The 13213-nt window shown below is 32.5% G+C and overlaps 1 protein-coding gene across 1 annotated transcript; it reads left to right on the top strand.

Annotated features, from left to right (window-relative positions):
• Window positions 1-1539, top strand: LOC123709699. The gene is made up of 2 exons (XM_045661202.1): window positions 1-895; window positions 981-1539. Exons 1-2 carry the CDS (start codon window positions 122-124, stop codon window positions 1413-1415), a joined length of 1209 nt encoding a protein of 402 aa, XP_045517158.1. The 5' UTR covers window positions 1-121; the 3' UTR covers window positions 1416-1539.
• Window positions 1540-13213: the final 11674 nt, after the last annotated feature.

Here is a 13213-nt window from a genome sequence, read left to right as displayed (position 1 = left end):
ATATTAATATAATTATGTCTATTAATAATACAAAACGTGTATAGTTTTTCTAGCTTTATTTTCAAATCAACTAACAATAATTTCGTTTACCCAATAAAAATTTAAAGCAATATTATCTATAATGAATGATAATAATTATATACGTGACGATTATTTAAGTAGTGTATTGGAAAAAATTGCAATTAAATCTGAACTACAATCTTGGAACTATGAGAAACAGTTTTTCCAAAATGTTGCACAAAACTATTTTGGTGTAATTATTCCAATTAAACTAAATGGAAAAAAGGAGGGAAAAGAAATATCTTTAAATCTGGTACTCAAATTAGCTCCAACTGATGAAAGGTATCGAGTAAGTGGAGCAGTAACCTGTTTCTTTCAGAGAGAAATATTTATATACTCTGATATCTTGCCTGCCTACAGGAAGATCCAAAATGAGATTACTACTTTAACAGACTTTATTGTACCAGAATGTTATTACATAAAAAACAATTATTGTGAAGAAGTAATAACAATGCAAAATATGTGTGCCAATGGGTACATACCTTTTGTAAATGATTCTATACTAGATATTGAACATTTGGTTATATCAATTAAATGTTTGGCAAATTTTCATGCTCTTTCTTTTATATTAAAGAAGCAAGAAAGTCATCTATTTAATATTGCCCAAAGCACCTGTGTTCCCTTATCTAGGAAAGCAAATGAACGGTTTATCACTATATTATTAGACAGATTAACTAAAGCTTTAAAAGTGTTCTTAAATACTCAATATATACCTGCATTAGAGAGATTACAAAAGGATTGTGATAAATTTGTAGAAGTATGTTATAAGTCTGTAAATGCATTAGCACTATGTCATGGGGATATTTGGAAAGAAAATTTACTCTTTAAATATGAGGTAAATATCCATCTTAACTACATTTTATTAGGTACCTACTAGAAGTATATTATGTTGTAAATTTAATCAAATGTTTTGTTTACAGCATGGGAAACCGGTTTCTGTGTGTATGATTGATTACCAAACAGCAAGAATCTCAAGCCCAGCTTATGATGTTTTATATCTTATAATATCTAGTTCAGCTCAAGACCTACGTAGACAATATTATAAACAACTTCTGGACACATATTATCAGACCTTGAGTGAAAACCTGTTGGAAGCAGAAATTCCTGTAAATAAAATATATTCAAGGCAAATGTTTGATGCTGATTTGATTACAGTTGCGCCAGCTTGTCTTGTTATAGCCAATACAGCAATTTGGCTGTCTAGTGGATGCCAACAAGAAGGACATGTTAAAAGTAAAATTGTTTTAGAAACCGAAGAAGACATACAAAAAGCAATATGTTTATATAAAAATCGAATGACTACTATTTTAGATGACTTAATCAGCTATGGATATCTAAAAGATGTTTTGGAGTAATTTATGACTATGTAGTTATAATTGATAGAAAATATATGTACAGCCAGTAACTAAATCATTAGTGGTGAAGTTTGTGTATAAGAGTTTTCAATTTTATTATACAAATTGTTAACTAGGTACTACTATTTTTATAAATATCATGGAGTTAAATCTTATTCTTTTTATTTCGATTTTTTTTCGTTTCTTCATTTTATCATGGTAAATTAAAAAATTAAACGTTAATTATTTTGTTTTAAGTCCTATTTAAATTCTCAATTGATTTATTTAGTGTCGAAATTCTACTTGCAAGGTTCTCACTAGGTTAGCGATAAGGACCTAAGCATTTATTAACTGTGAAATATATATCTATATAAAGGGATGAAAGAGATTGTGGGCCAAGAACAAAATCACGTTCACATATTTTTTTTAATAATAAAACAGCCCTTAACCGTTAAATTGAATTATAATAAAGGTAATGTTGTTTTTAGGCTATTTCATAAACATACCTTTACAACAATTATTTTTAATAGCAGTAAAACTGAAGAACATTTTAATATAAACAAGCCCCGAAAGTGGTCTGCCAATGCTTTGACATCAGCGAACTTGTATGGCATGCTTGTGGTTGTCTCGTTGTGGAACATTGTAATAGAACTAGGGCGAATAAATGCTGCACTAAGTATATACTCTACAATAAATATTAAATGCAGAAATATTGGTTTCATTTGTATCTCGGTAAAGTAATGTTTATCGGTATGTATCGATGTGTATTGTATCTGTACCTTCAGTAAAGCCACACTTAGTATATATACTATCCATGATTATAGATTGGTGATTACAGAATACATTTGCGTTATATTTGCAATTACTTCCTGTAATTAACAATAAAATGTTCTCAGGGAGTCTGATTTCTTTACCTCATGTAAGCCTTTGTCAGTCCTTGCCTCATCCTGAGTCCTACCTTTATCACGATATTCCTCTAGCGGAATAAGATCCCCCTCGGATCCAGGTTCAGTAAATAATCTACTATGTAAGTTAACTACTAAGTTCAAAGAATCCACTTCGTTTAAACTTATGATTTAGACTAACTTATTGCTGAAATACTTTCGAATATTAGAAAGCACAAGAACTTATATAAAATATAATTAAAAACTCCTCTATCTTGTGTTTATAAACCTTAACTTTTCATCATTATTTGAATGTTAAAACCCAATTGTGTATAGTTAGGTAAGTCTAATCTCTTAATTGCCAAACTAACTCCATTATACCGAGAGCTATGCAACTTTTGCCCTTTGAAACACGTAAGTTAAAGGTTATACGTAGTTTTAAGATTTATAAATAGCTTACAATAATATATAGGTAGTCATAAATAGTATAATAATTACTGTGTAAGAAAATAGTCTAAAACATGAATCAGGCGCATATTTAGTTTTTGGGTCTTTTTGTTGGAGCGCAAGGTTGTGAATCGAAATAAAGTAAAAAAACGCTATTATGGTTTTGTAGTTTAAATCAAGTCTTTACTAACAGTTAAACACGTATGGCGTACAATCCCCTTCGACTCCCGGTGAATATATCTAATATCTGTGAGGAATTAGACACAAATAATGAGAACCAAAGTTCAAGTTAACTTAAGATCAGAATTATTAATTATTATAGCATAAAATTATCAAAACTTTGTAGAGTAATCAGATTTTGTTATCTTTATAAAATCCAGAGCTTAACTAAGCTCGGAAAGTCGTGAAATGATGGAAATCCCAAAATAACATAGCTAACTAAGAAAGTTTCGCTCAAGGGATATCTAAACGTTTGTGGAAACGCCGTAGGGTGAAAGACTAGTTCGTTTCGTAGATAAAACTTAGGGTGGAAAACCAGTGTGCTCAGGCGGATATTAATGTATTATCTACAAAGTATAAAAAATTCGCTTCTCGCCTCCTAAGTTTCGATTTGTCAATTGTCTGCTTGCGTGCTTCCACGAATGTCCAGTGGTAAGAAGTTTATGATATATTAAAGCGCTTCGGATAATTTTTTTTTTTCATATTACGCACTAAATACCTATTACGTTTATGATGTGTATATGTTCAAATAATATACAATCCTGCGACTATATACATTTATCTGAGTCTACAGTTCAGACAAGAACAAAAGCCGAAAAACGTTTCTCCGTTTGGCAAAAGTATCTCCAAATATTTATGTGATAATTATTATTATTAGTATTATAATTAAAGGCGATACTAAAATTGCCTACGCAATATATGAGACCATAGAGTTTCTATCGCTTGAGATTGGAATACCAGTTTTACTCCTGACTGCAGCTGATCCTCTCGTTAAGCCTGACTTCAATTTGTATCTGACGTCATTACCTACACAGACGCTCAGCGATTTTCTTCCTCGCTTTTGATCGTGAGTATAATAATACATTTTTATTTAAATTAACTTATATAAAGACAGACAGACATCTTTGATACTTATCGACTAATAGTAGATAAAATGACTTGTTACTAATGATGCTTACAGTCCGTAACCTTTTATAGTCTATTTTCTTTCTATGTCTCAAAGAACACCTAAAGCTAGATGTAGTACTATTTTCGTTTATGGGCAAGGCAGTGCCTTCTGCATTACACTATTATGGTTTCTTCGCGGTCTATTCTCCACCATAGAAACAAACTGACAATCACACAACACACTAGACAATACACTGGGTTAATAAAGATGAATATTACTCAGTTTTAAGATAGATAAATTAGAGCGGTACAATTATATTTCCAATATTTTGTTAAATATAAGATGGTATTTCCTGGAATAAAAGCATGAGTGAGGGTCATCTAGTGGTGATTGAATCACACGGATGACCAGTATCGCTATTTCGATTCACACGTCTAGTGCAAGGTCCATTAAACTTTACGGAATGTGACAAGATCATAAAACGTTACCATGGTAAGGAAAAAGGAACTGCCGTAGACAGTTGCTTCCGATTGGATCTCATCATTTGCTAGAACTTTATTATGTTAAAAGTCACGAAATTTGTCAAATTTATTTCAGTTATTTTTACAGTTAATGTAGATACGTCTACATAAGCAATTGTGTATTAATCGAATTGTAATCATAGAGGTAAACTACAACGATGTTATTCTTGTTGTTGCTTAGCGTTTGATTTACTTAATTTAAAATATGTTAGGACTCTAAAATATGTTTTAGATATGCTGAAAAGATCGTAAGGTAACATAGAAATAGTATTTTTTATAGAATTTGATTTGTGTATTCGTATAAAGGCAACTAGGCTATATGTGAATCACACAAATCAAGCGAGAGCGGTGGTCATACATTTTCTATTTCTATAAAAAAAAATTATAGTACGATTTGTCTTTAGCCTCAAAATAGGCATCAGTTTCGGCAATTATCTCATCATCGGCGCAAAATTTTTGTTCAGCATGAAGCTGGAAACTAATAAACAATTATCTGATATATCCCTAATCCGTTCACTATTGACACAAGATTTTTAAATTTGAAAAAGAATTGTATATTTTTGGTAGGTACGTTGGCTACTTACTAAAATAATATAATGTTTGTTCTTTTTTGTTTGTTTGTTTGTTCAAAAATATAATTTAATTATTAAAATATTTGAGCAGTCCGAGAAATCGGTTAAACTCAAGCATTAACCTATATTCTCGGTTAGTGTCGTGCTGTTAATTATGACTGCAGTTCGCTAGGAAGTGAGTCTGAACTCTGAGGGGGAACGCGGCATATCCAATAATTGCTATTTTCCTGTGCTCCACAGCCTCACCATGCTGTAATTGATTTATTTCCCATTTGCACCCGCCAAGTAAAGATAGATTTCATAATATAGCTCTAGATGATCTCTGAGGTTCTTGGCTTGTCCTTGTGTGTAACACTATGTATTAGCCTAGTATAATATATTATATATATAATAAAGGAGTAGACTTACCCCTTAGTAAAAAAAAAAAACTAGTCTAAGTAAGAGTACGAATATACTAACACCTATTGTTGATCATAAAAGATCATGATCTTATTCAGATTTTAATAAGCTGATGCGATACGAGCTGATGGAAATTAATTTAATTTTATTTAATAGAATGATTAACCTAAATGCATTTGTCATGTATAAAACTTAGAAAAAATACCGAGACAAAATCGAGTAAATTAAACTTCAGCCTAAAGGTTAAGGGATTTGCGAGGTACGAGGTCTTTCACAGCTGATTGGTTAATCCTTTACGTACCTAATCGAGTGCTCAGTGCTATGGAAACGCTCGTATACGGAAGCTTATCAATTACGCTGAAATACTTAGTTGAGCATTCAAATGATTTGAAACAGAGAGTATTAAGGTATTTTGAAAGTGGCATTAAGGTCCACCTCGTGAACAAACGAATAGAAAAAGGAGAGAGATTTGTACATATATTTTATATTTATTATAAATATATATATATATATTATAATTATAAATATATTTATTGTCTATAAAATATATAAGTTGTTTTAATTGTTGTAATCTTGTACATTGTGCTTTATGAGGTAATTATTGTATATTTTGTAATGTCATATTTGTGTCAGACAGAAAGCTAATATCCTTGTCTATGAAATGAAATGATCAAAGAAAGGGTTGTGTCAAGAAATCTGAGGCCAAGTCCCAATTTAGGCTTCTAGCGCAATTGAATTAGTCCCCGTCTTGAGACCCCCCAGAAAAAGGAACTCACGTCCCGTTTTTTTCACCATAATAATTTCTTGTAACCTGCTCCTCCTTATTTTGCTTCATAATAGCAAAATATAAGCTCTTTTATTTCGTCTTTTGGCCAATTTCTTCGCCTATCTCTGTTATTTTATTTTATTTATATGCCGTACGTAACTAATAACATTACGATTGTTATTAATATTATAAAAAATAAAAATAAATCAACGGCGCTACAACCCTTTTAGGTCTGGGCCTCATATTTCTGTATCTGTTTCATGATTATTTGTTAATCCAATAGGCCTTAAGTAGGTGATCAGCCTTCTGTACCTGACACATGCCGTCGATTTTTTAGGTCTAAGGCAAGCCGGTTTCCTCACGATGTTTTCCTTTACCGTTAAATGCGAGCGAATGTTAAATGCGCACATAGAAAGAAAGTCCATTAGTGCACGGCCGGGGATCGAACCTACGACCTCAGGGATGAGAGTCGCACGCTGAAGCCACTAGGTCAACACTGCTCAATTATATAATATATTAATATTATAACGTAAATAAAGCAAAGTTTTGTTCCAACAAAGCGATGGTTGCAAAAGGTTTATAATTCCAGAAATGGACTTGTATGAAGTCTGATACTACGTGTAATAATTAAAGCGAAACTTTCTAAACCTTTAACTAGAGCCATTAATACTTCAGCGCAGTTTTGTTTACAAAATTTAATGTTGCGTGGATTTATAAATTTATCCAACAAGCTTAGCTTTATACATTATAAAACGACTTCAACTGATCTAAATAAATATAATTTATTAATAGTCTTTACTTACAACAGAAACGCAGTTGTTCGATACGATATACCTTCTTAATAATAACAAGTTTTATGCAATTAAAACGAGTTTAGTTATGACAATTGACCAACTGTAAAATTATAAAACCTATACTTACGGCATGACTTGACAATCACACTAAGTATAATGATCCTGTATAACATAGGGAAAATATATAAATTAAATAATGGCATCATTTTTATAACCTCGTTATATTTGAAAATCAAAGTCCCTTAAACCACAAATATATTAGGTCCTTACATATGAAATTGGCGTATTTCGTACTGGCCACTTTAATCACGATGTTCTCCTCTTTGGTAAGGAATTGCAAATTCAAATTTGTACAGCTATTTACTCATGTATTTGTGCTTCGATGACCGTCATTTATTTGTTTTTTTTTCTGTTTGCGTCACTCATTTTACAAAATGAAAAACTTAAAGTATCACATTGTTTACGAGTACGAGTTCCGCCGTGGCACTAGTGCTGCGGAAACGACTCGAAGGGTGAATGATGTGTATGGCGGTCATGTTGCAAAAGAAAACACAGTTCGTTTTTGGCTCCAACGTTTTCGTTCTGGAAATTTCGACCTGCAGAACAAGCCCCGTGGACGGCCTGAGACCCAAGTTGATAATGAAGTATTGAAGGCTATTGTGGAAGCGGATCCATCGCAAACCACGTCCGAGTTAGCTGCTGGCTGCGGTGTTAGTGATAAAACTGTTTTAATTCACTTGAAGCAAATTGGGAAGATTAAAAAGCTTGAAACCCACCTTTCACCTCACGAATTGACTGAAGCAAACCGGCAAACGCGCGTCGACTGCTGCGTTACATTACTGAACCGGCACATTAATGAAGGTATTTTAAACCGATTCATTATCTGTGATGAAAATGGATTCTTTACGATAATCGGAAGCGCTCGGCGCAATGGTTGGATCCTGGCCAGCCAGCCAAATCCTGCCCCAAGCGAAAATTAACCCCAAAAAAGTTACTTGTAAGCGTTTGGTGGACTAGAGCCGGTATTGTTCATTGCAGTTTTCTCAACTCTGGCCAGACTATTACGGCTGATGTCTATTGTCAGCAATTCCAAACCATGATGGAAAAGCTAAACAACCTAGGCTGGTCAATCGCTCCACGCCACTGCTACTTCACGACAACGCTAGACCACACACTACACAACAGACGGCTACTAAATTAGAAGAGCTTCAATTGGAATGTCTAAGACATCCTCCGTACTCCCCGGACTTTGCTCCAACAGATTACCATTTTTTGTCGAAATTTGGATAACTTCTTGCAAGGGAAAAAATTTAACTCTGATGGGGCAGTCCAAATCGCCTTCACAGATTTTATTGATTCCCGTCCGACTGGTTTTTTTAGTAAAGGGATCAATGAACTACCTATGAGATGGCAAAAGTGCATAGAAAACAATGGTTCATACTTTGATTAATTAAATATATTATAAAAATATTCGACTTTTTGTTCCTCCCATACAAAACGCCAATTTCATATGTAAGGACCTAATATAAGGTTTATATTAGTAATGCCCATGATTTCATAAATTAGAAACATTTGTTGTATTGTTGGGAATTTAAGCCCCTGGGACCAGCCTAGGCCGGATAATGTCAGTTTTTGAGAGCTTGATGGCGTCCTATAGGAATTCTATTCGAATTATCGTATTGACGTATCGGAAACAAACACTTGACGAAACTACGGCATCGTATCGGGCATAAACGGTCTATTTTCAAATTTAGAAACTGTATTTTTTGTAGATAATTAATAATCTATGAAAATATCTTAAACTAGTAATTTTATCCTTAAACTCGTAAAAAAGTAAATAAATACGCGAAGCGCGAATGTTACGTCAAATAACTTATATTCTATTTGACACTGAACAAGAAACATCTTGTTCAATATTATTGGATCGTCAGTATTATACGTATAATATGATGTTACTTTACAAAAAAGTTGTATTTGGCATATTGACTAAGGTCAAAAAGATTTTGTTTCATAATAGTAGTAGTGTAATAATAAAGTTATTTCTTAATATTTGTCATATTGTCTTTAATATATAACTATGATGTCCGTAACGTACAGGAAACGTAACGTTGGGATAGTTATGATTAAAATTTATTTAATAAAATGGTCTACCAACTAGAACCAAACAAAAATATTAATTCGCTAAGTTACACTTCATAGGTATAGCAGTTAGAACTTAGAACGGTTCTTCGAAAGGTTTAATTCGAAATTGAAGTTGGAATTCGAGGAATTTTAAATTATATTTTTGAAAGCAAAAGGTGTTATTATTTATTAGTCCAGTGTTATGAGCAATATTTATTCAAAATGTTCAAAACCCACTTGTAGACGAATTAATATATTACCTTGTTATTCTAAGAAACAATTATCGTTCCTACAAAGTGGTATTTAGAGGCGATAGGGGTGATTCAGCGCTCACCTACTTTAGTTCTTTGATAAATCTATGTTTGCAAATTACCTTACTTTATTTCCGCTAAGATTATCTCAAAAGGAAACAGTTATAAATGGGCCTAGAGGAAACTAGTAGGTACATTTATATTTATTACGTTTAATTTAATATCTGTGTCTTTATTTAGAAATTCTTTTATTAAAGAATCTGATGAAAATCAGAACTACGGCGCGTTCCGTTTAATGAAAAAGCCGGATCGTGACGTGTGTCTGTGATTGGTCTAGACATGCTGTCATATACGTAATAGACAAAATTTAAAGGGATAGCTACTTGAGATTCGAATTGAAATACCCGTATTCCCGTTATGAAGACCCCCGTCTTCATATTCGAATTTGTAACTATTTACGTTATTATGACTTTATATACGCAATTATGAGACTCTCTAACCTGCGTTGGATCAAAGGCGTTCGTTTCATTATTATTCGTTAAATATAATCTATATTATCCTATATATTAATAACCGTAGTTATATATATGAAAATAGTTGATTTTCAGGCATTTTTATTAAGGCTGTCACAGAGAGAATCCGCCCATATTATTTCTGATTTATGACTATCGTAGGCTGCCCAATGGTTCGAAAATTTATGAATTAAATTTTTGATTGAGGATTCCTCCCAAATTTTTATACAGATTTATTATGAAAATTTTGTTATTAAAAATATGATTGGGTTTTGTTTCTTCTAATTTGGTTTCAACTATATCACCATCTAGTAGCTAAAAGCTATTAAAGCTATATTTTTGGGTAAATTAAAGACTTAGTCATAGGTTAAATGATTTCTTATTTATATATACAAATATATTTTGAAACAAGAAAAAGCTGTATTTATTGATATATATAGTAATTCAAATTCCAACTAAAAATAAATGTTATTATAGATTAAATTTAAAAGCGGAAAATATTACATTTAGTTATTGTAGACACAAAATTAAAGTAATTTCGAAACATGTCAACAAAATACCGATTTATATTGAACACTATACTTTGCATTACACTAATTTGTATTTTGCTTTAATCAAATAAATATATTCTCTTTCTCTGTCAAAATGTTTACATTTGTACGCTTTAATAATTGTTACGTTATTAACGGACGCTTGTGACACGAAATTACGCTTTTTATAATTGTCATTTTAATTCGAATATGTGTAAATTAGAATACATACACGTGTGTGTATTAAATTAAATAAAGGCTTAAACACCTTGCTCTACAGTTACACTATTCTTACTAAACTTTTTTATCCTTCAACTTATCCCTCAACTTTTGTTCCTTTTGGGATAAAGACTTTTGGACCCTGGGGTTTATATGCATATGCGCTTGCTTAAGATTAATGTGTTCGCCTGGTAGACAGTACCTGTGACCCCAAAGCTGTTGCTTTTCTAAAGAGATACAATACATGCACGGTACATGTGATTATTACGATATAGAAAATTATTTGTCAATTGAAATATTTGTTTAATTTATAATAATGTATACATCTATATTCTACGGATACGAACCACTACGATAACCCAATATTTGACCGCTAAAGAAATATACGACTTTTCGACTTAAGCAACTGGGGCCTTTGGGCCAGTCAGTGGTTAGACTGGTCGAGTATCATTAGGTCGAAGGGTGAGCCTTCCTTCCTCCACAAAAGTAAGCTTTTCTATAAATTTAATTAGAAATGATATTTATACATCATTAGGCCTCGTTTTGTAAAAATGTTAACATTAAACACGGTATAAGCACACAAAGAATTCGTAAGAACAGAAAATGAAGCGGCTTATCGCGAGAAAACATTGACGTAGGTATGGCAAAGATATATCAGGTATGCTCATTGCTTTATTAGCGTGTTTTAATAGGTTGGATTTTAGTTAAAAGTACATAAGGTTCTTTAAGTTATTAGAATATTAAGTTTTTTGCATTTTACTATTAAAATACGTATTTTAAAGCTAGAATATTTAGTTATAAAAACGTATGCTGTATTGTATTGCTTCAATTTCGTTTTCGTAGAAAGGAAGATAAGAAATCTTTAACAGATATTACGAAGGTCTTAAAATGATAGAGAGAACCGGTTAACAGTAACAAGGCAACCGTGGATGCTGAAGTCAGGTTGAGTAGGTCTTATCGTAAATACCTGGGAAAGTGGATGAAGTAAGAGACGTATGTCAGGACCGTAGCAAGTGCAGATCGGTGGTCTATGCCCATAACAAAAGGGCATGATGATATAAATAAATAAATCAATTCAAATGACATCCCTTAAATTTTCTTACCCTAATCGCACCCATTATGTCGCTAAAATAATATCAATTTGACTCTCAAACATGAATTAAGCTTCGAGGCATGTCTCTTATACAAAAAGTTCTTATTTTTACATTTATTTATTCGCATTTCCTGCGTATAATTTCTGAAATTTTGAATTATAATGTAGATTTTTTTAAAGTACTAGTTTAGTTTAGGAACAAAAACAGATCATAACAATCAACGCGTGTAAGCCTAGATTTTATTATACGAATGGGCAAAATCGTCTTAAAAAAAAATACAGCCATTTCCTACGGCTCTAAAGACAATATTCAACGTCAGAGGTTTTTTTTTGCAACCCCGGTTCGATTCAGTACTAGACCTGGAACTAAAAAAGATGAACGCCTTTATTCCAACTACCGAAGGCCTTTTGGTAAAAACACCGATTTTAGCATAGATAAAAAAATTGTATTAAAAAAAATAGGTGCCTCCTAATATTAAAACTTTATTCATGACAGAAATATGGTTGTGACAAAATTGATACAACGCTACAACTAGAAACATTGCGTATGAAAACTTTTTTGAATTTCAATTTTAGGACTCAACTACAACTCTTTGGTAACCTTATGTAGTATATTGCATTCATTTGTTCTCTTTTGTTTAAGAATTGGCGGCAAATCTAAAACTCTTGTAACACGTGAAAATTAACCTAACGCGAGAAAATTTTCGGTCAATGTTTTATTATTACTATCGTTGTGGGCTTACTCAACAACAAAGCTGGCTGCTATTAGCATTTCATAATGAAGACCCATCTCGTGCCGCTATTTACAATTGGTTGAACGAGCACTTACCAGCAGAGCACAAAAAAATTAGAGTTCTGGCAGCAAACACAATAGTGTCAACAGCTGCTGACGTAGCTTTTAAGCTGTAGAGAGAGTACCAATATTGCTGTCCATAAAGGATATACCTTATATGGTAAAAGATATCTTGTTAGATTTCTTGCGAAGTCTGGACTGTAGCACGCATTAATTGTATCACCAGTTAAACATAAATTGCTGATATCTAATGCTTTACACTATCTCGCTTTACCAATACACCTTTTGTAAAATCGCCGAATTAGAGTTTTTTCTTTGCCTTTCATGCTAGGCCACCGAGTTATTGACGATAAGAGATGACATATGTATAGTCGCATATATGTAGATGGTAGAGATTGGTTTTTATAAGTAATGGCATTATAGCATTTTTCTAAATAATCATTAAAATTTGCACATTGGCCAAATATTTGGGCAACGGCAATTAGTAACGACCATCCAAAATCTGTGACAACTACGGGTGGAATTGGTGCATTTGCCGCCAGTATGTGACTCAAAAATGATGAAATAATAAGAGATCGTTGATCTGCGGATACCATTTGAAAACACAGAATACTTCCGTCCGCCGTTATTAATACACATTGGTATAAAAAAATGTGCTGTGCCCCAGCATTCGAACGTTTTGCAATACTACCAGTAGCATCTATTGCCAAAGAAGCATTGTTATCCTTGCGACATCTTGAATTATATAATTGTATTTGCTGAGGTAACCAATAAATGCAATTAAACTTATGTAAACCTATAGATCGTAT

Source organism: Pieris brassicae, chromosome 5 (assembly GCF_905147105.1).
Source record: "Pieris brassicae chromosome 5, ilPieBrab1.1, whole genome shotgun sequence".
In the NCBI taxonomy this organism is placed as follows: domain Eukaryota; kingdom Metazoa; phylum Arthropoda; class Insecta; order Lepidoptera; family Pieridae; genus Pieris; species Pieris brassicae.
This window is presented reverse-complemented; position numbering and strand designations above follow the sequence as displayed.

Bases quoted from the DNA above. Each gene is read 5' to 3' on its own strand.
- LOC123709699 (XM_045661202.1), top strand. From the start codon at position 122: ATGAATGATAATAATTATATACGTGACGATTATTTAAGTAGTGTATTG. The intron at 896-980 runs GTAAATATCCAT...TTTTGTTTACAG, and splicing joins ATTTACTCTTTAAATATGAG to CATGGGAAACCGGTTTCTGT.